At 34.2% G+C, this 25,087-nt stretch overlaps 1 protein-coding gene across 2 annotated transcripts in view; it reads right to left on the minus strand.

Annotated features, from left to right (window-relative positions):
- The window catches only part of LOC145662027 (putative peptidoglycan muropeptide transporter SLC46), a 44,076-nt gene that overhangs the window by 5,441 nt on the left and 13,548 nt on the right, over positions 1 to 25,087 (minus strand). For both annotated transcript variants that reach the window (XR_014126952.1, XM_081727362.1), the window contains exons 2-5: positions 16,808 to 17,669; positions 11,119 to 11,220; positions 7,012 to 7,149; positions 4,686 to 4,769 (exon numbers count right to left, since the gene is read on the minus strand). Coding sequence is in view for 1 of the 2 variants with exons in the window: in XM_081727362.1 (XP_081583488.1) it covers positions 4,686 to 4,769; positions 7,012 to 7,149; positions 11,119 to 11,220; positions 16,808 to 17,669 (1,186 nt within the window). In the remaining variant the exon portion in view is untranslated. The remainder of the gene's footprint in view (positions 1 to 4,685; positions 4,770 to 7,011; positions 7,150 to 11,118; positions 11,221 to 16,807; positions 17,670 to 25,087) is intronic.

Below are 25,087 nucleotides of genomic sequence, written 5' to 3' on the forward strand. Positions count from 1 at the left end.
ATATATATATTCCTAGTATTTCTATGAATTCATATTTTTCTGTATTTATATTCAGTATGTTTGTAAGTAAGTAGTGTAAGTAGCTACAGTAGTTTAGCAAACATGTAGCATCGGGAAAATTTTGTTTTTAATGAAGATATATTTCTTGCTTCTTTTACATTATACTGTGCCTAATTAAATATTTGCAAAGGCTTGTGAGTTCAAGAGCATAGGGTTAGCACATCATGCTGAAAAAATTAGTTTATCAGGTGCTAAAATTGAAGATCATGTATTTGTAGGGCCTCCGATTCGACAACAGCAACAAGATGAAAGTTTGAATCATACCTAACAGAAAAAAAAGCTAGCGTGGGTGTTTTTCAATGAAGTAGCACAGAACTTCCTTACAAGAACAAAAGACTTCAAATACAAGGTGTCCGCGCAATTCTTCACGACCATTTGAACATGCACAAAGTTTGTGCGCTAAAATGGTACCCAAAAAAAAAGAAAAGAAAAAAGAACTCACGCAGGTGCAGAATGACTTCCTGAAGCACGTGTACAGTGACACAATGGAATATGTGGAAACAGTATCGAAATTTTAACGAAAATAGTCACTGGTGACGAGACGTAGATCTTTCAATGTAATCCTAAACGAAAAGGCAATCCTTGCACTGGAAAACTCCCTCATCACCGCGAATGAAAATGTACGCAAGAGAAATCGAAAGTGGTCATGCGCATTGTGTTCTTTGATACCAATGGACTGCTCCTGATTAAATGGACATAATCAGAACAGACAGTGAATAAGCAGTATTATCAGCAGGTTTTGGTGACGCTGCGAGAACGCGTGAGGAAGAAAAGTCTCCTCTTTTGGAAGAATAATTAATGGATTTTTCATCACGACAATGCTTCTTCGCATACTGCTTTGACCGTTACGTAGCTTCCGGCAGCCGAGAAGACTCCAGTGACTGAACACTCGCCTTATCACGTGGACTAGTTGCCGTGTGATTTTTTCTTTTCCCGAAAGTGAAATCTCTCCTTCAGGGAACTCATTTTCAAACTGTAGAATAGGTGAAGTAGGAAACGGCAACGGCACTCAAGACGGTGATACCTGAAGATTTCGACACGTGCTTCCAACATTGGAAACTTTCTATGCAAATGTGTATAGAAAGGGGAGGGTTTCAAGGAGATTAGCTTTAATTTGTAATTTTATGAGAATAAACCGTAATTTTGGCAACAGTCTCGTCATTTTTTAAAGCCAGACTTCATATTATTTGTTGTATGTCTGTAACGTGTAAAACATCTTGTATCTCTGATGCAGAAAAATCAACCATTAAAACTTAGCTTTCAAATGTCTATAAGAATAACCAATTTTTTCCTGAGAATTCTATTAGGGGATTTCAATGCAAAGGTAGGACAAGATGATATTTTCAAACCGATTATAGGGAACGAAAGTCTGAATAAGGAAAGTAATGACAAAGTGTTAGACTCGTGAACATTGTAACATCCAAAAATCTAATCGTGAAGAGTACAAAATTCCCACATCGCGAAGTTCATAAATACACTTGGACATCACCAGACGGAAAAACACATAATCAAATTGATCACGTTTTAGTAGATAGAAGAAGGTAATCTAGCATAATTGACATTGCTAGCATAGGCAATCTAGCATTGTGACACTGATCACTACCTGGTAGTAGCGATAATACGAGAGAGATTATCGTTGAATAAAGGTAATATTCAATGTCCGAAAACGGATAGATTTAATTTAAAGAAATTAGAAGAGAGCCAGGTAAGAGAGGAATACCAGATTGAAGTTTCGAATAGATTCTCAGTTTTAGAAGATTCGGAGTGCATTAGTGTTGAGGATACTTGGATTGAAATTAGAGATAGCATTAAAAGTTCAGCAAAAGAAAAATTGGGACATGCAGAAATGCGTAGGAACAAACCATGGTTCGACAAGGAATGTATTAAACTAGCAGAGAAGAGAAAACAGGCAAAATTACGGTGGCTACAAAATCCGAATGAAATAACTACAAAATGTTTCGCAGATATCAGGCGGGAAACTTCCAAAACTTTTAGAACAAAGAAACGGGATTTTTTGAAAGCTAAAATTAAGGAACTCGAAGATAATAATAACAATAAAAGTATTCGGGACATGTATAAGCGGATCAGCGAATTTAAGAAAGGCTGTCAACCTCGTACTTATATATTAAATAAAGCTGACGGAACAGTTCTCACTGATACGGATAGCATCTTAAATAGATGGAAAGATTCCTTTGATGATTTGCTGAACACGCAGCCAAAAACTAATGTGCGTGGAGAAAAGGAGATACACACAGCAGAACCGTATATTCCAGAACCCAACCGAATAGAAGTAGAAACCGCTATAAAGAAATTAAAGAAACACAAATCTCCGGGTGTAGATGAAATTCCGGCTGAGTTAATTTTAGCTGGAGGTGAAAAATTGTTGAACAAGATACACAAACTCATTCTCCTTATATGGAACAAGGAAGAATTGCCACAAAAGTGGAAAGAATCAATCATTGTTCCAATTCACAAGAAAGGTGACAAAACTGACTGTAATAATTATCGAGGCATTTCTCTTCTGTCAACATCCTATAAAATCCTTTCAAACATTCTATTAGCAAGATTGACCCCATACGCAGATGAAATTATTGGAGATTATCAGTGTGGATTTAGACGAAATCGATCAACTATCGACCAAATATTTACCATCCGACAAATACTCGAAAAAAAGTGGGAATACAATACCCCGGTACATCAATTATTTATTGATTTTAGAAAGGCGTACGACTCGGTCAGGAGAGAAACATTATACAACGTTCTTACAGAACTTGGAATACCGAGAAAGCTACATAGATTAATTAAGATATGTTTAAATGAATCCCAAAGTAAAGTCCGGGTAGGAAAATTTTTGTCCACGAGGTTTCACGTCGAAAATGGCCTGAAACAAGGAGATGTGCTGTCGCCATTATTATTTAACTTTGTTCTGGAATACGCTATAAGGAAAATCAAAGATAGCGACCAGGGCCTAGAGTTGAACGGTATTCACCAGGTTATGGCATATGCTGATGATGTAAATTTAATAGGGGATGATAGGAGAACAATAGAAAGAAATGCAGAGATCTTATTAAACGCTTGCAGAGACATGGGTTTAGAAATAAATGCAGAGAAACCTAAATACATGGAAGTGCGTCGGGACCGTAATACGGCAAATTGTGGATGCGTTAAAATATTAAATAATACTATTGATAAAGTGGATACTTTCAAATATCTAGGATTAATATTAACAGATGAAAATCATATTCACGAAGAAATTAAATGTCGACTAAAAGCAGGGAATTCGTATTACTATTCGGTTCAAATCTCTTGTCGTTGCGAACTGTTGTTCTCTATGGTTGCGAAACATGATCGCTTACTCTGACGGAAGAACATAGACTGAAGTTTTTGAGAATAAAATCCGGAGAAAAATATTCGGACCTAAGAGGAACGGGCATGGGGAATGGCGGAAACTTCATAACGAAGAACTACTTAATTTATACGGTTTACCCAACATTGTTAGGGTCATCAAGTCTAGGAGGCTTAGGTGGGTAGGTCATGTAGATAGAATGGAAGAAAGTAGAAACGCCTTCAAAGTCTTGACTGGAAGACCAATCGGAAAACGACCATTAGGAAGACCAAGGCGCAGATGGGAGGACAATATTAAGATGGATCTCGCAGAGATAGGAATACAAAGTAGAAACTGGATGCAGTTAGCTAAGAATAGAAGTCAGTGGAGAGCTTTTGTAAACGCGGCATTGAACCTCCGGTTTCCGTAGGCCATAGAGTTAGTTAGTTAATAGAATTTATTTTGTAGGGCAGTGTAGGTACAAAATGTACCTTTCCAGTTAATATGAAAATACATGCCTTCTACTTATTGTACTGTTCATAACTAGTAATACAGACTTGATTTTCAATACATTATGTGACCGCTCGGTGACATTGAGACAGAATTCCAAGGCATCAGAGACGTGTATATGACTTATATTACACAATAGGGTAGTGCTTTCCAACCTTTCTCATTGTCGACGTACTTTACTAAATACTCATGATGGTAGTGCTTTCCAACCTTTTTCATTGACGACGTACTTTACTGAATGCCCACGATGGTTGTGCCTTCCAACCTTTTTGATTGACGACGTACTTTACTGAATACCCACTATGGTAGTGCCTTCCAACCATTTTGATTGACGACGTACTTTACTGGATACCGACGATGGTAGTGCCTTCCAACGTTTTTGATTGACGACGTACTTTACTGAATACCCACGGTGGTAGTGCCTTTCAACCTTTTTGATTGACGACGTACTTTACTGAATACCCACGATGGTAGTGCCTTCCAACCTTTTTGATTGACGACGTATTTTACTGAATGCCCATGATACCGCGACACACTGAGGGCAATTAGGATAGAATTGAGCATTGCTACTGTAGTTGCAGGTTGACTGACTGGTTTACTCACTCAAAATTGACTTTCAACTTACGAGAGGCTTTATGGCAAAAATAAAATGTCAAATGGATTCTACTCTTATAGCCTCTCTGAATGGTGCCAAATTTATTTAGAATTCTAAACTTTAGCCTGCGGTATATTACACTTGAAGAACTTATTTTATTACTTTTTTAATAATAGAAATACTGATAAGGCTTACCTATTTCTGTAGGTGAAACAAGCTTTGATAATAGAGCTCTTCCATTCACCCAAGGTATATAATACAGAACGGAGAACGTAATGTCTGTAAGAAATAAAATAGTACTTGCAGAATGCCAACAATCACGTTAATCAAAATTCAAATAAAGATTGTTTCCACATTGATATCAGCAAATATGTCGGCCGTGGTTGTTATTGTTAATAATAATAATAATAACCAGTGGTAAAACCAGTAAAGTAGATCACGTGAATATTTACATGTATATGTTATAGATATCCACCGATATCTGTTAACACGTTGACCAACTGACTTAATTAACAAACTCGGCGGCAAGAATTAGCACTCTGCCTTCTATTGAAAACAACATAATTTAAAATTTTCCTTATATATATGATATAGAGACAACCACGGTTAAGTTACCGTTACCCATTAATATGTCAACGGGTGGACTGCGTTAAAGAACACGGCCACAAGAGTGCAAAAGTCACTACTGTACATCTCGTATTATCTATGGACTAAAATTCATTCTTGCTATTAACGATCCTCATGCCGTAAGCGTCGGTGGACTACCAATGGGCAACTCGCCAAAAATTTGCGACTCCGCAGCCACGATCCACGGTGGCTCCACTTCCGTTTTGAAAATTATACCACCAGCAGGCCACCAGTGGCAGAGACGCGACAAAACGCCAATGAACCACAAAATAGCTCCCCTAAAATATGTTAAATCGCATATATGCATGATTTGTTTACATTAAGGTGAGTCTAAAAACACTTTTAAAAAAGTTAAAGAAAAAATACCCCGGGATGGATGCGAACCACGAAGCTTACGATCAGAATCTCGTGTTCTTCCGACTTCGCCACGGAGGCAGTAAAGGAAACTCGCTTGTAGAGGGATAAATCGTTAAGGTCTTTTCAGTTTCGCTAATCAGAGTGCTCCTTTAACCGTGTATATTGGACGATAACCGTTAGAGACCAGATAAATTGCATTCATCATGTAATTTTATAACAAAATGACACGCATCTATTTACTTTATTTCATAGTTTTCCCATATTCACTTTCTAATGATCAGTAACAGTTGTCAATTAAATTCATACAATTATACCCACTCATCTCAAGATTTTTCAATTCATGATTTAGAGACAGGAGTTATTCTTGACCCCCAGAGTTCACTTTAGGAACAGTGAGTCAGGAAAAAATAATATTTAACTGCATGCACATGACTGGCAATAATTCCTGTTTGTCCCTTCGTGATTCTCCGCAACAAATGGAAGGAGCGTGGACGAAAATGGAAGTCCTCGCTACTACGCAGTGGTAACTTCAACACTTTAACTCTAGATATTTGTTTCTACCCGACGAAGCCCTGCCGTCAGTGGCACAGTAGAGGCAATCCTTCGACGCGTCGCTATATCGACGATCGACATTTACTGGCAAATGGGCCACTAAATGCTGGCGAGGTTTACGGCATGGGGATGTTTAAAAGATTTGCTAAATCCATACATTTAAATCAAATTTTGTTTAAGATAATCTCTAGGAAGGTTATGAAATATTAAATGAGAAATATTTTTTTATCACGCCCCCTCCCACATGTTCGATGCCCCGACATTTGTCGGGATTACTACCTGCCCACCCCGCCGTTACGGAGGTCCTGATAATATGCCTAGATTGAATGCTGACTACACATTACAACACACAAATTGTACGACATATCAAATTTGAAGTGTATTTGGCTAGACTTGAAGCACACAAATTATTGCCTCGAGTGCTTGAACTCAAGTCAATAAGACTGTGGCGTTACCAACCAATAGTGCAATAAACCAATAACGTGCTTGGGACCATTTGTATTTGTTCTGTTATAAATATTGGATTCGATTGTAATAATATAGTCATGTGGCAATCTTCAGCTTATGATTCGAATTTGTGTAAATTTTTATGATCACGATATAGGATAAATGAGAAAGAACAATACCGTGGCAAACAACTCTAAAATCGAGTCGTAGCAAACAGCACTTAATCCAAAATTCATCCTAAATTAATAGAAATTTAAGTTTTACACTAAATTAATCGTAAAACACCAGAAATTGCGATTATGACAATCAATGGTCGCATATACGAATAAGAAGCAAAGATCATAAGCTAACTTCACAAAATAAACCCGCAGTAATTCCTATCAACAATTTGTTTTATATATGGTTCCATGTAAACAGTATGTTTGTAAATTCGCATAGAAATGTAAACTGACCTGATTTATAAGTTCTTAAACCATATGTTACAATACTTCGTTATTGATTACGTTACCAGTTTCAATAGTAGGTTAATTTTACTTACTGGCATATAACATCCATGACGCAGTAACGAATGCTACCCAGAAGAAATGGATCATCATGAATAAAAGTGCGACCACACAGAGAACGCTGTCATGAATTTGCAGAATGCTGTGGAAAATGTAGGCAGCTGTTGTAGAACCTAAAAACAAAAATAAAAACCTCTTTATTTATAAATCATTATGAAACATATACGACAATAAAAGCCGGACATAGCTATGGGATTTTTGTGAAACTAAAGGATGTTCCAAAAATATGGGACATTTTGAAATTGAAAATAAAACTTACTTAGAACCTTAGAAGACTTCAATTGGAATTAAAAGTATACGCTAAAGACAAACTAATGCAAGAAGTTCAAAATACATAGTATCAACAATATCCAGATCTTTTATCTGGTATGGATGTATGTGATTAACCAGTGCAGTGTAATAAAATGATCCATTTCAATGATTTGTGTTTTTCATTTCAAATACAACCCCATGTTCTGACGTGTACTATTGATCATGATAAACAGTGTTGTCAGATGTTTTTGGCAAAAAATTACAAAAAATATCAGAAGAAAAATTTTCAAACAAAATTTTGAAACGAAAAAATTTTCAAACAAAAGTTTTCAAACAAAATTTTGAAACGAAAAAATTTTCAAACAAAAGTTTTCAAACAAAATTTTGAAACGAAAAAATTTTCAAACAAAAGTTTTCAAACAAAATTTTCAAACGAAAATTTTTTTTAAAAAATTGAAAAAAATTTCAAGCTAAAAATTTTCAAACCAAAATTTTGAAACAAAAAATTTTCAAACAAAATTTTCCAAACAAATTTTTGAAAACAAATCTTTTAAACTTAAAAATTTCAAGGTTAACCGTCAAACTATTCGGATTTAACTATTCGATTAACAAATAAACGGTTTTGCTGTACACTACTTCATCAAGGACAATCACGTGGTACAACGTATTGCTTACGTTTATATTTTGGCCCATAGGCGGAAATATTCAAGACCAATGACGTAATTTCATTTTGACAATTCTCAAATTATACTACAAAGTTTAAATGTACCAATGTCCTGAACCCATAATCCCATCATAGGTCAATAACTGATCACGTGACCATACTAATATTTGATAATGATTTACCCAAAGATTGAGACACCACTCAATTCTAAGAACAATTACCAATTATTGATTTAACAAAAGAAATGTACCCCTCCCAAAATTTAAGATTGGTACACAAATACACCTGTGTCTTATGAAAAAGTAATAAATCCTGTACTCATTCAATAATAAAACTGTATCAAAAAAGATAAATAGATCAATAGCCTTTAAAATTTGAATATTTGGTCATAAGAGGGGCGCCAACATTTACAGTGGGTCCTAGAAAACGTTTACCGAATTTTGTTATTTGATAATTCCCAAATTTAAGGAATGGTTCTATGTACCCCAACAAAATTTAAAAGGGAACATAAAAATATAAAGGTAATTTATATTTTTACACACCCATCCATCCTTATCAAAAGGAATAAATTGAGTCAATAATCGAACACGTGGTCATACTAATTTCTGATAATTTTTACCCATGAAAGGAAACGAGATTTATAATGGTATATATTAAGAATCTATATTATTATACCAAATTGGGCAATTGCCTAACTTTAAGGGTGAGCCAATGTACCTCTACCAAATTTTAAAATGAAAGCATCGATGTACTCAAGCCTTATATAAAAAATAAACTTCTAAACACATTCATATATTCATATAAGGTAATAAAACCGCATCAAAGGGGTCAATAACCTCCAAAATTTGAATTTTTAACAATTTTTTATCCATAAAAGGGAACAAAATGGACCACTCAAATTTATACTAATACATATTAGGATCTAAAATTTAAGATCGGGGTCAATGTACTCCTTCAAATTTTTCAACGGATGCACCAATGTACCTATATCTTAAGAAATAAAATAGACTCCTATACATGCCCATATAATCATATAAGGTAATAAGACCTCATCAAAGGGGGGTCAATAACCTCCGAAATTTGATTTTTAGCATTTTTTTACACATGAAAGGGAACGTGATGGATCATCCAAATTTATAGTAATACATATTGGGGTCATATACTATGATACCAAATTTTTAAATTAAACAAATTCCAAAATTTAAAGGGTGAGCTAAGGTACCCCTCCCAAATTTTAAGAAGGGTGCACTAATATACCTATGTCTTATGTAAGATAATTGACCCCAATACATACCCATATAATCATATAAGATAATAGGACCACATAAAAGGGGATAACTTAGATCAAACCAAACATGTGGTACAACGTATTGGTTACGTTTATATTTTGGCAATTTTTACCCATGAAAGGGAACGAGGTGAACCACCTAAATTAATAGTGATACATATTAGGGTCCTGTACTATTATACCAAATGTTTAAATGGAACAATTTCCAAAATTGAAGGGGTGGGCCAAGGTATTCCTCCCAAATTTTTAAAGGGGTGCACCAATGTAACCATATCTTATGTAAAAGAATGGACCCTATACATATCCATATAATCATCCATTGGGGTAAATTGGACCAAAAACCAAACAAGTGGTCGTACTAATTTTCGACAATTTTGTACCCATGAAAGGGTACGAGATGGACCTCAGAAGTTATAGTGGTACATATTAAGGTCCTGTACTATGATACCGAATGCTTAAATTAAATAATTTCCAAAATTGAAGGGGTGGGCAAAGGTACCTCTTCCAAATTTTTAAAGTTGTACATCCATGTACCCATGTCTTATGTAAGGGAATGGACCCCTATATATGACCATATAACCATATAAGGTAATAGGACCTCATCAAAGGGGATAAATTGGGGCAAAAACAAAACACGTGGAAAACGTATTGCTTACATTTATATTTTGGCAATTTTGTATCCCTAAAAGGGAACGAGGTGGACCACCCAAATTTATCATAATACATATTAAGTTCCTGGACTATGATACCAAATGTTTAAATTTGGCAATTTCCAAAATTGACGGGGTGGACCAAGATAAAGGGGTGCATCAATATACCCATGCCTTATGAAAGGGAATAAACCCCTGTATACGCCCATATAATCATATAGGGTAATAAGACCTCATCAAAGGAGATAAATTAGGTCAAAAACCCCCGAAATTTAAATTTTTGGCAATTTTTTACCCATAAAAGGGAAGATGGACCCGCAATACTGATAGAGGTACATACTATGGTCCTAGGCTACCATACCAAATTTTTAGATTTGGCAATTTCCAAAATTTAAGGGGGGTGGTCCTATGTACCCCTGCCAAAATTTAGGGTGTGGGCCAAGGTACCCCTGCCAAAATCTAAAGGGGGTGGTCCTAAGTACCCCTAGGTCATTGACACCTGGCCAAGGTCATTGATCTTTGACCTATGACGTCACGGTGAGTCATTCGTGCCAACGGGCAATCCTACTACTTCGTCCTTCACCGATAGCATACCACATCTAGCTCATTGTAGGCGCAAGTGCGTAGATGCCGATGGGAACTAAAATGAAAAGTGGAAAATTCATCGGAAGGCAGAAGATTCAACATTTTGTTTAATTGTAAAACTATTTACGTACACCAATTAATAATAATAATAATAATAATAATAATAATAATAATAATAATAATAATAATAATAATAATAATAATAATAATAATAATAATAAACAGGGTTGGAGGCAAAGCTTATTGAACAACCCTCGTGTTGTTGTTTGGTTTCTCCTAACAGTGAGGCAAATGCTATTTGGAATTTTGCTTTTTTTGAAAAATAAAGAAAATGATAATTTAGATGATAAATATGATTTTCTCAAAGTGCAAACAGATTATAGAGTAGAAAGCAAGGAAAGATCACTGACAGCTCGCAGAGGCGTCACTCTTAAGGTTTTTTGGTGCATCTATAAGGGTAAATTTTCTTAATGGTGTAAAACAGAGTGATTGTGATTGGTAACACTAGCACCAAAATAGGGAGTGCATTTTTTCTCCTCACGTTGTAAGAAATTTTAATGACCATCTCCTGATGTCTCCCCTATAGCGCTGTCGATGGATTTTTAAAACTAACTTCTAATAGCTACAGTATCATTTCTATTACCTGTAGAGGCAACCAAGTTATGGATTGTGCTATATATTGCATTGTCGAATGTAGTCCATAGGAGAATATTCCTGGTGTAGAAAACAAATACTTCACTATAACCTGAAAATAGAAGAAAACAAAACGTATACAAATTAAAATATCGTTGGATTTTTTATGCTAACAAAACTCATATAGCCTACCTTCTTACTTTGAAATGTTACAACTAATGTTCTCTACTGTCTATTTTCATTAGGTATTCTTGTTAAATGGAAATATATTATTTCATAATACAGTGAAACCTCTCAATAACGAACACTGATGAAACATGATTATTTGTCGTAAATAAGTGGAGTCCATAACAGAGAGGTTACACAGATTTAGATTACTCGCAGCTCATGCGGTAGATTGTAGAGTACACAGTAAGTACATTCGTTATAAATAGAGATACAAGAACAGTGATAAAAATGGCTTTTTTAAAAAAATAAATAAACCAAAGCTTTAATCGTAGCTTTCATGCTTGAGGAATTTTGGAAGTTTTTTTTTTTTTAATTATTTCAATTTTAGTCGAGACATAACACTACCTTCTATCTTTGTTTTCCCATTATAACACGAACAAAAAATTAACTAGTGCATTCTGAAGAGAAAATCCTGAAAAAATGGAGGAACCTTTCCTCATTTGAATACTTATTTACGAAAATATTTCTTACTTTCTCGTTTTCCACCTTTTCAGTGTACAATTTCTTGTTGCCTATTTTTCTTCTGGCTAAATTTTCCAGTTGAATATCCACTTCGACTAGCCAAGGTTATGATCAAAGAAAATGTCGGCTCCGAAAAGGGTCTTCGTTCTTCAAGTTTTCGATCCTGAATCATAACAAAGTATATTTGATATCTCCTTTACTTTTCAGTTGTATGCAAAGTTCGTGTGTCTGTATCACTACTAGATGCTTCATTTTTTTCCCCTCTAAGCCTTATGGTGTTAACTCAAGAATTTCTACTTATACTACCTTCTCTTTTAAATGATTACCCAGAAATATTCCCACACCACTAAGACCGTCCTTTTCATCACCTGAGTAAAATATTCTATATCTCTCGCTTCTCTGTTTCCCATTACTTTGCCATCTAACTTCACAAGAAATTACGTTATTTATATCTTTTTTATTTCTTTGTAAACGCAAAAAATATTAAAATGTCGTTTATAATTTGCTTCGCCAAAATTTTATTTCATTTATTTCCAGGGCAAAGAGAATGGATGGAAAATTAGTGCAATATTTCAATAACTCAGCCGAACAATGTTGCAAGCAACAATTTCTGTCACATTGAGATTTTAACAGAACAACGGTACTGTAATAGATGTTTCAATTCTATGTAACATCATTTGATATAAAGGCATAGTTTGAAACTGAAAAAGTAAATTTAAAGCATATACATAACCAATATATAGTTTTTTTTTTTTGGATTTCTGTAAACTTGGATTGTTGTCACTTGCAACGTTGTTCGGCGGAGCCATTCATTTAATGCTCAGGTCGCTTCAGTAAAATCAATCGTACTGCTGGTATATGAAGAGAAAATCAAAGAGGAAGGGTGAAGCCTAAGGATCACAGTATAGCTGTAAAGATCACAGTGAAGCTAGCAGTGTATCTGTAAACGTAAAGGGTGGAAAATGAAGCCGAAAGCAAACTATTGTCATGAACAGGGTTAGGATTTATGTGTACTAACAAGTGACTTTATATGTACAGTCTTGTTTTAAAAATCTTGGCCACCCACTTTGCCTAAGAAGGTAATGTTCTGGCAACCGTTAGTAAGAAATTCTAATACTTTGTCTCTAAGTAAAGGTTTTAATTGTCAAGGAAAACACACACTCATTTGGTTTAACTCCAACTGTGGATAAGAGAGGTTTGTGGCCAGAATTTTCGAACAAGATTGTACATATAAATTGACTAAATTTAGAAAAAATATGAACTAAAATATGGTTTAACATGTAGACTATGTAAACATTGAATCAAAAATACTTTTTGCGTGGTGATTTCAAATCAAATAAACAATTTACTATTGCAATGCACCTGTGTCTTAAAATGACACTCTGCAGACAATCATTTTAACCTAATCGAACAGGTGTGATTGTAAAATATACTGTGTAACAACTTACGTGTCAGTATAAGTTAATTAAGAAAATAATTTTTAGCCTCGTTCCTGACTGAGGAAAAAGGCCTGAAATACACTTGGAAACCTGGAATTTCTATGCATGGAAAAGGTCAAATATAGAGTTATAGACTCCAATTGAGCAAGTCTAATAGCTCTACCTTGCAAGCTTGGGTCAAATGTATGTTCGGTCTGTTATGCTGTTAGGGGTACGTTGGCCAACCAACAATTTGACGTCACTTATCAGAAACTTTTGACCTTGTACTTCCAACTGCAACTTTACTTCTTTCGCAGGCGCTATGTTGGCAGTTAGTTGGACAATGCTCTGTAAAGACTAATTATAATATAACGTCCGGCAAGCGTTGATAGATGGCCAGCCTATGTTTCCCATTGTTGGGCCTAGTGTATGTGTTCTTAGAGTAGACACAAAAATTAATTCTTTTATGTCCATTATCCTTTTGGTGGAGGAGATACAGGGCCGGATATTGAATCCTGCGAACTACGCATTAGCAGGAGGCGCCAGGTGAAGAGGGGGCCAAACTGGAAAAGGGATTAAATATGCTTATTTAATTAAATATAAGGAATTAAATATTTTAAATGTGAATATTTATTAAAGAAAATGTTATGATGAAAAATTTTTCAAATAGCTTCAAATAAATATTGTACAGACTGAGATACAGATAAAATACATCAAAAGGAAAATAAAGTCGAATCTTTCCGTGGTTAGCTGTAAAGTGCCCCTCTACAATTGGAACGGATTCGTACATTTGGCGTGATTGCCACACTCACAAGTAATGCTAGTTTGAGGAAAATTTTCCGTGGCACAGCGAGGTTTAGGAAAGAGTTCTTAGAAAGGGAGGAAAAAGATATTTTACGAATATGAGATAATATATAGGGAAATTCAGCTTTTCAATAGATTAAGCACTACGTCAGTACTACTGAAGACAGCGGCATGCTTTCCAGAATCCCACCATATGCACAAAATACAAATGTAACAGACTTTTAATTCCTCTCCCAACAATCCTTCCGCGTGTCCTTGCTAGAGAATATCATTGCCAAATATTATTTGAAATAGAAATGGATCAGTAAACAAAAAAAGTCAACTGCAGGTGCTGCTTATGAATTGAATGGCATTATCATATTAGAAAGAAATGTCTTCAAGAGTGCTCCGCCTTGTCATAAACAGCGTCCCTGCATAGGGCTTCGGTTCAATGACCACAGTTTAGGATTGCGAAAAGTCAGCGTAGATCAAATACATATTATACATATTATTACTAGGCTTTTGAAATCCATTGGTCCAGGGAGAGGGGCGAAAACTAAGAAAAGACGGGTGGTACAAATGGAATTTTTTATCATTTCTGAGGGAAATTTTAACTTAAGTTCGTAATATCACTGGCCCACAATCACTGCCCACTGCTCAGTTTGTTAATATCTATTAGTCCATTTGTCATTCGTCAACATTTTCGTTTCTATCCTGAGTCGTTTTGTATTTTGGATCAAAAGATCCAAAATATTTCAGGCAAAAATTTTCTTGTACGCCTTATATCTGGAGAACAACATACAGTGTAGGCAAACTCAAATTATCACTTAACTCAGTATGATATACCATAAAAAATACGAAAACCTGATTAAGGGTCCGTTCAAAAATTTTGTGGCCCCTGATACAAAAACTAATTATTGGCCAAGATTGCAATCTTTTGATGCATTTTTTGATCATTCCTAAATTTTTTGTTTATTTATAATGTGTTTTCGCTTTACAATGGTACTTCGTCTTTCATGTAATAATAATGGTCGACGATAAGAAAGCAAGTGGAGCATTTTATTGGAAAAGAAAGCTACGAAACTTGAAAGAAGGTGAAAGGCAAGCGAATGCTCTAAAAAGTTTCTTTCCACTTCTGGAAAAAAAATTCGAAAGTGATAATCATACAAATATTGAGGTGGGGGGGAGTTACCAATACCAGTTACTCTTAGCGAAACATCTGCAAGTCGACAAACTTTTTAACAGTAAGTTCATTTTTACTTGATTACGTATAGTAATTTCATTGTTAAATTAAAATGGAATAGTTACGGCCTTTTCTTTTACTTACTTGAGTTAAATTTAATGTAGGCCCTATTTCAAAATTTGTTTGAATGCAATTAGTTTTCACGCAGTATATGCGTGTATAACTTGAAAAAGTAACTGTAATCGAAAAGTGATTAAGATTATAAGTAACACTTTTTTTTTCGAACTCACATCAGTATCAATCACAGTTCGTTGTATTCTAACAGTGTAACAGTCTTGTCAATCCAGTGTCTGGTATTAAATTCAGATGGAGCTATATTTTTAAACATTTGGTAAGTCCTAATGCAAAGTAGAGTTTTGATTATTAGTTAGTTGTGTTCAGGGATGCACTGATGGAGGTAGTCCAAGTATCTAGATCCCCCAGAACTTGTAATTTTTAAGAAAATTAGCATAATTTCAGGGGGGAATACACAAAATTATTTGCATTTTGTAGACTATCCGAAAAATCTTTGGGTCCAAAACAGAAACATTGGGTGCGCCATTGCTTGTGTTTACATCGTGTTACTATTGCTGATTGCGAATGTCTTTGTTGGAAAGAGATACTTTATGAAAGGACTGAATTGTTTTATAGGCCTAAGGGATCTGAAAAGAATTTTGGGAGCGGGTTAAGAATTTTTTGCACGGGGTATCTGATTTTGATTTTCCCCTCTAAATAGAAGACAAATTGAATATCGATTAAGGCACACACTTTTGTTATTTGTTGTGTATTAAACAAGTTCTAAAATTAATAATAATAAAAAAATGAGATTAACTACTTTGATGGCCATTGGAAATGATAAATTCAATGAAATGGATACGGATGCATTAATAAGAGATTTTGCCAAATTGAATGCCAGGAAACTGTCGTTATAACATGGAATTTTTGAGTAACAAAGAAAACGAGAAATTAAACTAATTACCATAATCGTATCACTAGAAAATACTACGTAAATATGCTTTTAATGAAGCATTAGAATATCTCTTTGTCAAAATCAAATATATGTTAATGTTAGACTTTAAGCTCATGAGTTCTGTTTCGATTTAAGTTTCAATTGTACTTGTCAAAATACATCTTAGGAGGTATATATCTTTGTTGTGTTTTGTGCTTATTTAAATAAAAAATGATATTAATTATTAAAATTGGAACTCTGTTCAGTATTCATCCACAGTCAATTAGTTATAATTTCGCCATTTTTCGTTAATATTCACAGGGAGACTACAGATATTGAAGAAATTTGCAATTGTAACAATTATTTGAAGAATTTTTGTCCATTACTACTTTCAACTCTTTTGTTAATCATATAGGTTGGGGGTGCCGAAATATTGTTTGCTTACACCTAAGAAATATCTAAAACCGGCCCTGAGGAGATAACAGGCTGATTTGCTCACTAATCACAATCTGATGATACAGTAAAGAATATATCTTCTACTATTGGGATTATCATGTATAACAGATTCCGTCCAAAGACAGTATCCATAGTGAAATGAAATGAAACAAAAGTTAAAAATAATTGATAAGTTACTTACCTCCTGCACCTAAGTCACAAAACACTACTGCAGAGAGAACGGTGATTATTTGTGCTCGTTTATATCCTTCTCTTTCGCGAAAGGTAGTCCGATAAGTAGCAACTACAAAATCGCTGTTGAAGAAACTTTTGCAACATATCGTTGGTGATCGAATGCTAACTTCAGTGCACTTTGTATCCTTCACAAAAACTAAACCATACGAAAGTGCCAACAGATATGCTATAGACGAAACTAGAAACACACATGTATGTCCTCCTAATTTGAACAAAAACCCACTGCTAAAAACCCCTAAAACTCTTGCTAAAACCCAAGCAAATTCTAACACTGAAAGACGAAATGTCCTGTCTTCTGTAGTTGAAACATCGCTAATATAGCTATGTGCTGCAGCTAACGTGACAGTGGCGCCTCCTCCGAAAGATGCCGGTATACTTGCTAATAACAGGTACTCCAAAGGGACTTTCCAGATAGAAAAAGTAACATATACCAAATAAGAAATAATACCAGCACAGACAGGTAGCAATAATGGTAATTTCCTTCCGTGTATATCGCTCCATGCTCCGAAGAAAAGAGAGAAGAATATGGCGATAATTGCCTGTATGTATTGTCTAGCTGTTACAATTGGAGTCACTACTGCTTGAACCTTTATCTCTTGTTCATGATACAATGACAAATCTTTGCAGACAGATTCATTTAACTTTAAAGCAACTTCACAAGCTCGATTGAGATACAGATCAGTCTCTATGATGTAGAAGTTGCTTAATCCAAATGATACGAGAAATACCAAAGGCTCTATTGTTATTTTCTTCACGGTGTTCTTTGTAGCTTCAATAAACGACCTGGATTTCTTCAAGGTGTCCTCCATCTAAAAGAAGAAAAATTAACAAAATCTTAATATGCCTACTAATTGAGCTTTCGGCCTACTGTGTATTATAGATTAAAATTGTGCTTAACTACAGTGCCCGAGAATTATCCTGGCAGTGACGTAGACTTCGCTCTTGTTCAAATGCTATCCCACTGGTTAAAGCAGACGCTTCGTTCAATTTAACGTCCAATCCCAGGAAAGAGAAAATGCGCGAACAGAAATACCAACTTAAAAGCACGCTCCGTTCTCTACAACAGGAAAGGGAAAGGAAATGAACCGAAATGGGAGATTCGTTTTTGATAAATATACTTCTCATCTTTGTATAACGATAACTGGAGTTCGAGGAGACATAAATGCTACATTTTTTTGCTATTATATTTATATAATTTTCATGAACAACATGGTTATTTTATATTTGAATTTTATATTATAAGTATGTGGAAAATAATTTTAAATGATAGCCATTTATGTTTATTCTGTTCTAACAACACTCAGATTTCAACATTCTACAAACTTTCGTTCTATTGAAGATAGACACAAACGTGCAGTGGACGAAATGGGAAGGGGAGTCCAAAGTTTATTTTAAAGAAACTCCCATGTCTTTACCTATCACGGTTCTTGAGTTAGAGGATGATATATTAATGTGTTTCCTGGTCGCGGAAACAGAAGGGGGTTAGTGAATGTAGCTTCGAAAAGTATAACATTTACCAATAGGACATAAGAACAGCATTCCAGGAAAAACACACAAACAAATTAAAAAAAAAAAAAAACAAATGAAATGAACTGAAAAGCGCGTGTTTTCTTTGTGTAGGGCTGTACAGTCTATGCTGACTGGTGAAAGTTGCCAATCCTTTGTTTTATTCTCGTTCTCGAAATTTAGTGTATAAGAATGGCTGATAGTACCTTAAAGAAAGGCAAGCCGTTGCATTGTGATGCAGGAGACATTGTTTCTAATGTTTACAACTTTTCTTGCAGCAAACGATAATAAATCTGACAGTGTTCATGAAACCTCTCGAGCAACATGTGTCAGTGAGAGATCCGTGTGGCGAATTGTGAAAGAGGAGTAAAGTCTGGACAACCCGTCGTAACACCCTGTAAAGCAAGGCCAAATATACAGAAAAGACAAATAAATATAGATTCTTTCGATGAAGTAGTAGCTCGTAGAACAATTCACAATCTCTATGCTGAAGACATTGTCGCCACCTTAAATAAATTATTGTACGAACTTAAGAAAAGCATTGACTTCAAAGGTTTTGAGTGGGCATTACAACAAATACTGCGCATGTTGGGATTTAGGTTTTAAAAAACAAATCTATTGGAAATGGAAAACTGCTTTTTAAAAGGAAAGATATTGTCGTTTGACGACATAAATATAGGATCTAATCTTATTTTTTTCTTTCTTTGTCGTAACAATGCACATATATATGCTTGCATTATTCAAATACATTGTTATCTAAATTCTCTCTAGTTCGCTACCAGCATTATTTTAAACTGTAGTTACGACGTGGCGTGCGAAGCGTTCAGTGTACCAAATTTCACATAAGTAAATCCCCACGCTAAGCGGGTTTGCATATCCAGGCTCCTAACTATGAAAATATTTACGATCACTCCAACCCCAATCATTTCACAGATTCAACCTGTTGTATATAAGTTATTAGGACATAAAATTGAATGTAATTTATACGAAAAACCCTTTTATGCATTGCAAGACCTGTAACGTCCAAATATTCACCACAAACTTATAGTTGTATCGACATAAACAAACAAACAAAATAAAAAAAAGTGTGGAGCAGGAAACCACTTTACACAAAAGTCAAAAGAGGCTATTGAAGGCATACGAACTGGTCGAGCGGTTTGGGTGACTAGTCTGTCAATCAGAAGTTTATGTGTTCAAACCCTGTAGAAAATATTCGTTTTGTTTTTTTTTTTTCTTAAAAGTGTGTTCCTATTTTCATCAGAGGACTGAGAACATTTCTTTGAATAAATCTTTGGAAACTACTTTTCTCTCAAATTCGATTAGAAGCGAACATTATATGAATTGCAAATCTAACATCCACAGCTGAGAACAAAATATTAAGTATGTTCAATATGTCATTATAATCCTTTGATTTGTAGTGAAAAACTAATTATAAGCATTGACAATTTCAGAAGATTCTTCCCCGGTAATGGTCAAGATATGAATGAGAAAAAACTGATAAAACATTATTAGTCCATTTGAGCATGATCGAAGATAACTTATGGCCACGAAGGGGAAATTTATGTCGACAGGATCTCAAATTCTCCGACAGGTCATGCCCTGAAATCTTCACTGTTTGAAAGGTATCCTTAACAAATAGAATATTATATTTATTTCTCCTTCTACGTTTTGAAATGGAAAAATCATAATTTTAAATAGAATTATAATACGATAAGCATAAAGATTTATACAACTAATGAAGTAAATATCCTTGTGTAAGTTATCGATTTCTATTCGGATTAAAACTCGAATATTCGTTTGCATCACATTTTAAAGTAAATCCTCTCTATATATAGTTCCTACTGGAAAGCATGTTTAACTCCAATTACTTAATCAATATTTTTAATAATATATTTTTATTGTAATACTCTTACTATTCAATGTTGTATGCACTTAATTTCCCAAAGCAAAACCTCATAAATGTATAATTGACTAGTAAATATTATCAAATAAATTATCATTTAGTTTACGTAAACATTGCATCGCCTGATTTGAAACTTCGTATTTTAAATAATAATAATAATAATAATAATAATAATAATAATAATAATAATAATAATAATAATAATAATAATAATAATAATAATAATAATAGTAGTAGTAGTAGTAAAATCATAGCCATATCTTTATCAGAATTTCAGGCTTAGTCAATAAATGAATTCAACATAGTCTCTATTCGAAGCTCTATTTAATCGAATCAGATAGAAATACGAAGAGGAACTTCGAGAACAGGTAAAAAAAATGTTACTTTGGTGGGTTTGAAAGTAACTTTTAAGAGGGTTTTTTTTTTTTTTTTTTTTTTTTTTTTACAATTACAGACAAATGCCTTGGACACTATTTTCTTTTCTTTAAGTTAACTGATTCACCGAACGTATCTGACATATGAGTAACTTGTCTCTATTTTCTACTCGGTTATACACGTTTTACAATCTTTTCCATTAACCTTGAACGACAAGAACACGAACACAAAAACATCCACGTAGGTATGACAGTTAAAATTCCTAACTTCCCCCACGGGGAATCGAACCCGGAACCACATACACCTGAGGCACACGTGCTAGCCACTAGACCAGCGGGAAGAACAAGTAAAATGTATTTTGTAGTGTCTGAAGTTTATAGCTATTTCACCCTGTTGTAGTATGTCTATTGATTTTTTAATGTTTACCGTATTCGTTACTTTGAGGAATGATATATATTATTGATATAGGTTTTATTACATATTCGGCCATAAATATTATATAAATTATCAGAATTATTCATGATCTTCCATGGAAATTCACTGGTGCATGCGCAGTAGAAACAGAAGAACACAATTTTCTGATGTTGGTCAGAACGCAAATTTCTAACAGGCTGTCTGAATTCCTTGGTGGAAAGCAGTAGTTCCCAACCTAGGGACCTGCAGCTTCCTCCTGAGTAAGCATGAAGAGCGAGTAAGGTGGCGAAAGCTACTGGCATAAAAGAATTGTGCAATAAGTAAATAAAGCACTACTTATTATGACTTTCAAATTCAGCTTGACAATTTTATAATTGCCGTTTTACAAAAACATCATATTGCACTAGGAGGGTATGCAAAAGTTTTGCTGGAAATAAATATAAATTCCTGGGATGATGATGATGATGATGATGATGATTATTATTATTATTATTATTATTATTATTATTATTATTATTATTATTATTATTATTATTATTATTATTATTATTATTATTATTGGTCTCCTACTTCTTGGCCAAGATGTGAAATATTCACTACCTTCTTCATACCGCTAAATCAATTTCTTCACTGTTTTCTCGTCACAGCTCATACCCCTAGCTATCTGAATGGCAATTTGTCTAATTGTTGCTCGACCTATGATTTTCCCTCGCATAGTAACAGATAGTTTTCTACAGCTTTTAGAGCGAGGTATTTTGACAACCTGTAGAAATTTGCATTGTGATTCGTATTAGCAATGACAGTGAAGTGGATATTTCTGTTCCTACTGTGCATCATCAGTATCATTATATCAGAAGTATTCCGCCATTACCAGCGGGTCACTTACCGCAGCTGAGAAGCTGCCATGCTCCACGATCTTCTGTTAACCTCTCCATCTTCACATACGATTTTTCTGTTTTGATATCGCCAATAGCCTAATTCTGTTTCTATATAGTCTAATTCGTCCTCTCCCTCTCTTCCCTGCCACCATACCCCTCAAAATACTATTTCCTCCATCCTAAAGGCTCTTTTCGCCATTTCTATCCTTGCTTTTATTTCACGTTCGCATGTCAAATCATCACTAGTAATAGTACTCAGATATCGAAAACTAATCACTTGTTGTTTTTTCCCGCTCCTACTTCTATATTTCACACCGATCGCTTCGTTTCAATCACCATGGATTTTGTCTTTCTAACATTTATTTTCATCCCATATTCTTCACAAGCCTTTCTCAAGTTTTCTACATCTTATTAATTTTCTTTTTAGATTCTACAACAACAACCATATCAACCCCAAACCGTATACACCTCACCATTCTATCTTCTACGGAAATTCCATCTTCATTATGTAGACTCGTTTTCGTTATCTCTTCTAAATAGTTATTAAATAAAATATAATCGGCGGGATATAGCCCTATAATCTCTGTTGAACTCATCTTCCAATTACACTGTCTGTCTACTGCGCATGCACCAGTGAATTTCCATGGAAGATCATGAATAATTCTGATAATTTATATAATATTTATGGCCGAATATGTAATAAAACCTATATCAATAATATATATCATTCCTCAAAGTAACGAATACGGTAAACATTAAAAAATCAATAAACATACTACAACAGGGTGAAATAGCTATAAACTTCAGACACTACAAAATACATTTCATTGGCTCTTCCCGCTGGTCTAGTGGCTAGCACGTGTGCCTCAGGTGTATGTGGTTCCGGGTTCGATTCCCCGTTGGGGAGGTTAGGAGTTTTAACTGTCATACCTATGTGGATGTTTTTGTGTTCGTGTTCTTGTCGTTCAAGGTTAATGGAAAAGATTGTAAAACGTGTATAACCGAGTAGAATATAGAGACAAGTTACTCATATGTCAGATACGTTCGGTGAATCAGTTAACTTAAAGAAAAGAAAAAAGTGTCCAAGGCATTTGTCTGCAATTTGCAAAAAAAAAAAAAAACTAACTCTTAAAAGTTACATCCAAACCCACCAAAGTAACATTTTTCTTTTATCTGTTCTCGAAGTTCCTCTTCGTATTTCTATCTGATTCGATTAAATAGAGCTTCGAATAGAGACTATGTTGAATTCATTTATTGACTAAGCCTGAAATTCTGATAAAGATATGGCTATGATTTTATTACTACTACTACTACTACTACTACTATTATTATTATTATTATTATTATTATTATTATTATTATTATTATTATTATTATTACTATTATTATTATTATTATTATTATTATTATTATTATTATTATTATTATTATTATTATTATTATTATTATTTAAAATACGAAGTTTCAAATCAGGCGATGCAATGTTTACGTAAACTAAATGATAATTTATTTGATAATATTTACTAGTCAATTATACATTTGTGAGGTTTTGCTTTGGGAAATTAAGTGCATACAACATTGAATAGTAAGAGTATTACAATAAAAATATATTATTAAAAATATTGATTAAGTAATTGGAGTTAAACATGCTTTCCAGTAGGAACTATATATAGAGAGGATCTACTTTAAAGTGTGATGCAAACGAATATTCGAGTTTTAATCCGAATAGAAATCGATAACTTACACAAGGATATTTACTTCATTAGTTGTATAAATCTTTATGCTTATCGTATTATAATTCTATTTAAAATTATGATTTTTCCATTTCAAAACGTAGAAGGAGAAATAAATATAATATTCTATTTGTTAAGGAAACCTTTCAAACAATGATAATTTCAGGTCATGACCCGTCGGAGAATTTGAGACCCTGTCGACATAAATTTCCCCTTCGTGGCCATATGTTATTTTCGATCATGCTCAAAGTAGACTAATAATGTTTTATCAGTTTTTTCTCATTCATATCTTGACCATTATCGGGGAGAATCTTCTGAAATCGTCAATGCTTATAATTACTTTTTAATTACAAATCAAATGATAATAATGACATATTGAACATACTTAATATTTTGTTCTCAGCTGTGGATGTTAGATTTGCAATTCATATAATGTTCGCTTCTAATCGAATTTGAGAGAAAAGTAGTTTCCAAAGATTTATTCAAAGAAATGTTCTCAGTCCTCTGATGAAAATAGGAACACACTTTTTTTTTTAAAAAAAACGAATATTTTCTACAGGGTTTGAACACATAAACTTCTGATTGACAGACTAGTCACCCAAACCGCTCGACCAGTTCGTATGTCTTCAGTGACCTCTTTTGACTTTTGTGTTGTAAAGTGGTTTCCTGCTCCACACTTTTTTGTTTTGTTTATGTCGATACAACTATAAGTTTGTGGTGAATATTTGGACGTTACAGATCTTGCAATGCATAAAAGGGTTTTTCGTATAAATTACATTCAATTTTATGTCCTAATAACTTTTATACAACAGGTTGAATCTGTGAAATGATTGGGGTTGGAGTGATCGTAAATATTTTCATAGTTAGGAGCCTGGATATGCAAACCCGCTCAGCGTGGGGATTTACTTCTGTGAAATTTGGTACCATCTAAGCACTATTTGTGAATAGCGTAAGTTGGTAGCCTTGCAACTGAGAGCGTTGACGTCACTGCCAAGATAGTTCTCGCCGACTGTAAAATCTCTAAATCTTTACATTTAACATAAAAAAAAAGAAAAATCCTCACCAACCACCCCGAAATCTATACCATACCGTAAAATTATTCGAGGACTTCTTTTATCCAATATTGTGTTGATTTAAAGCAATAAGGCAGGTAGCGACATCTGTTAGCATCGTCACAACAGATAACGAAGGTAGCGTCATCTATTTAGTATTGAGTGTTTATTATTAGGAAATTGACTGATTCACTGAGATGTTTCCCGTTTTTAAGTAAAATGTATTGCTTAATTATAATTATCTGAAGAGTGCTTCAAAATTCTTGTTACGCCTACAACGTTTGAAAGAAAATTTTAATCACGAAAATAAGACAAAATGTCCACAAAAAAGAAAATCAGAAATATCTTCGTTCGAGCTTTGTAGTT

The sequence above is a fragment of the Thermobia domestica genome, chromosome 10 (genome assembly GCF_964235325.1).
Source record: "Thermobia domestica chromosome 10, izTheDome1.hap1.1, whole genome shotgun sequence".
NCBI classification, from domain to species: domain Eukaryota; kingdom Metazoa; phylum Arthropoda; class Insecta; order Zygentoma; family Lepismatidae; genus Thermobia; species Thermobia domestica.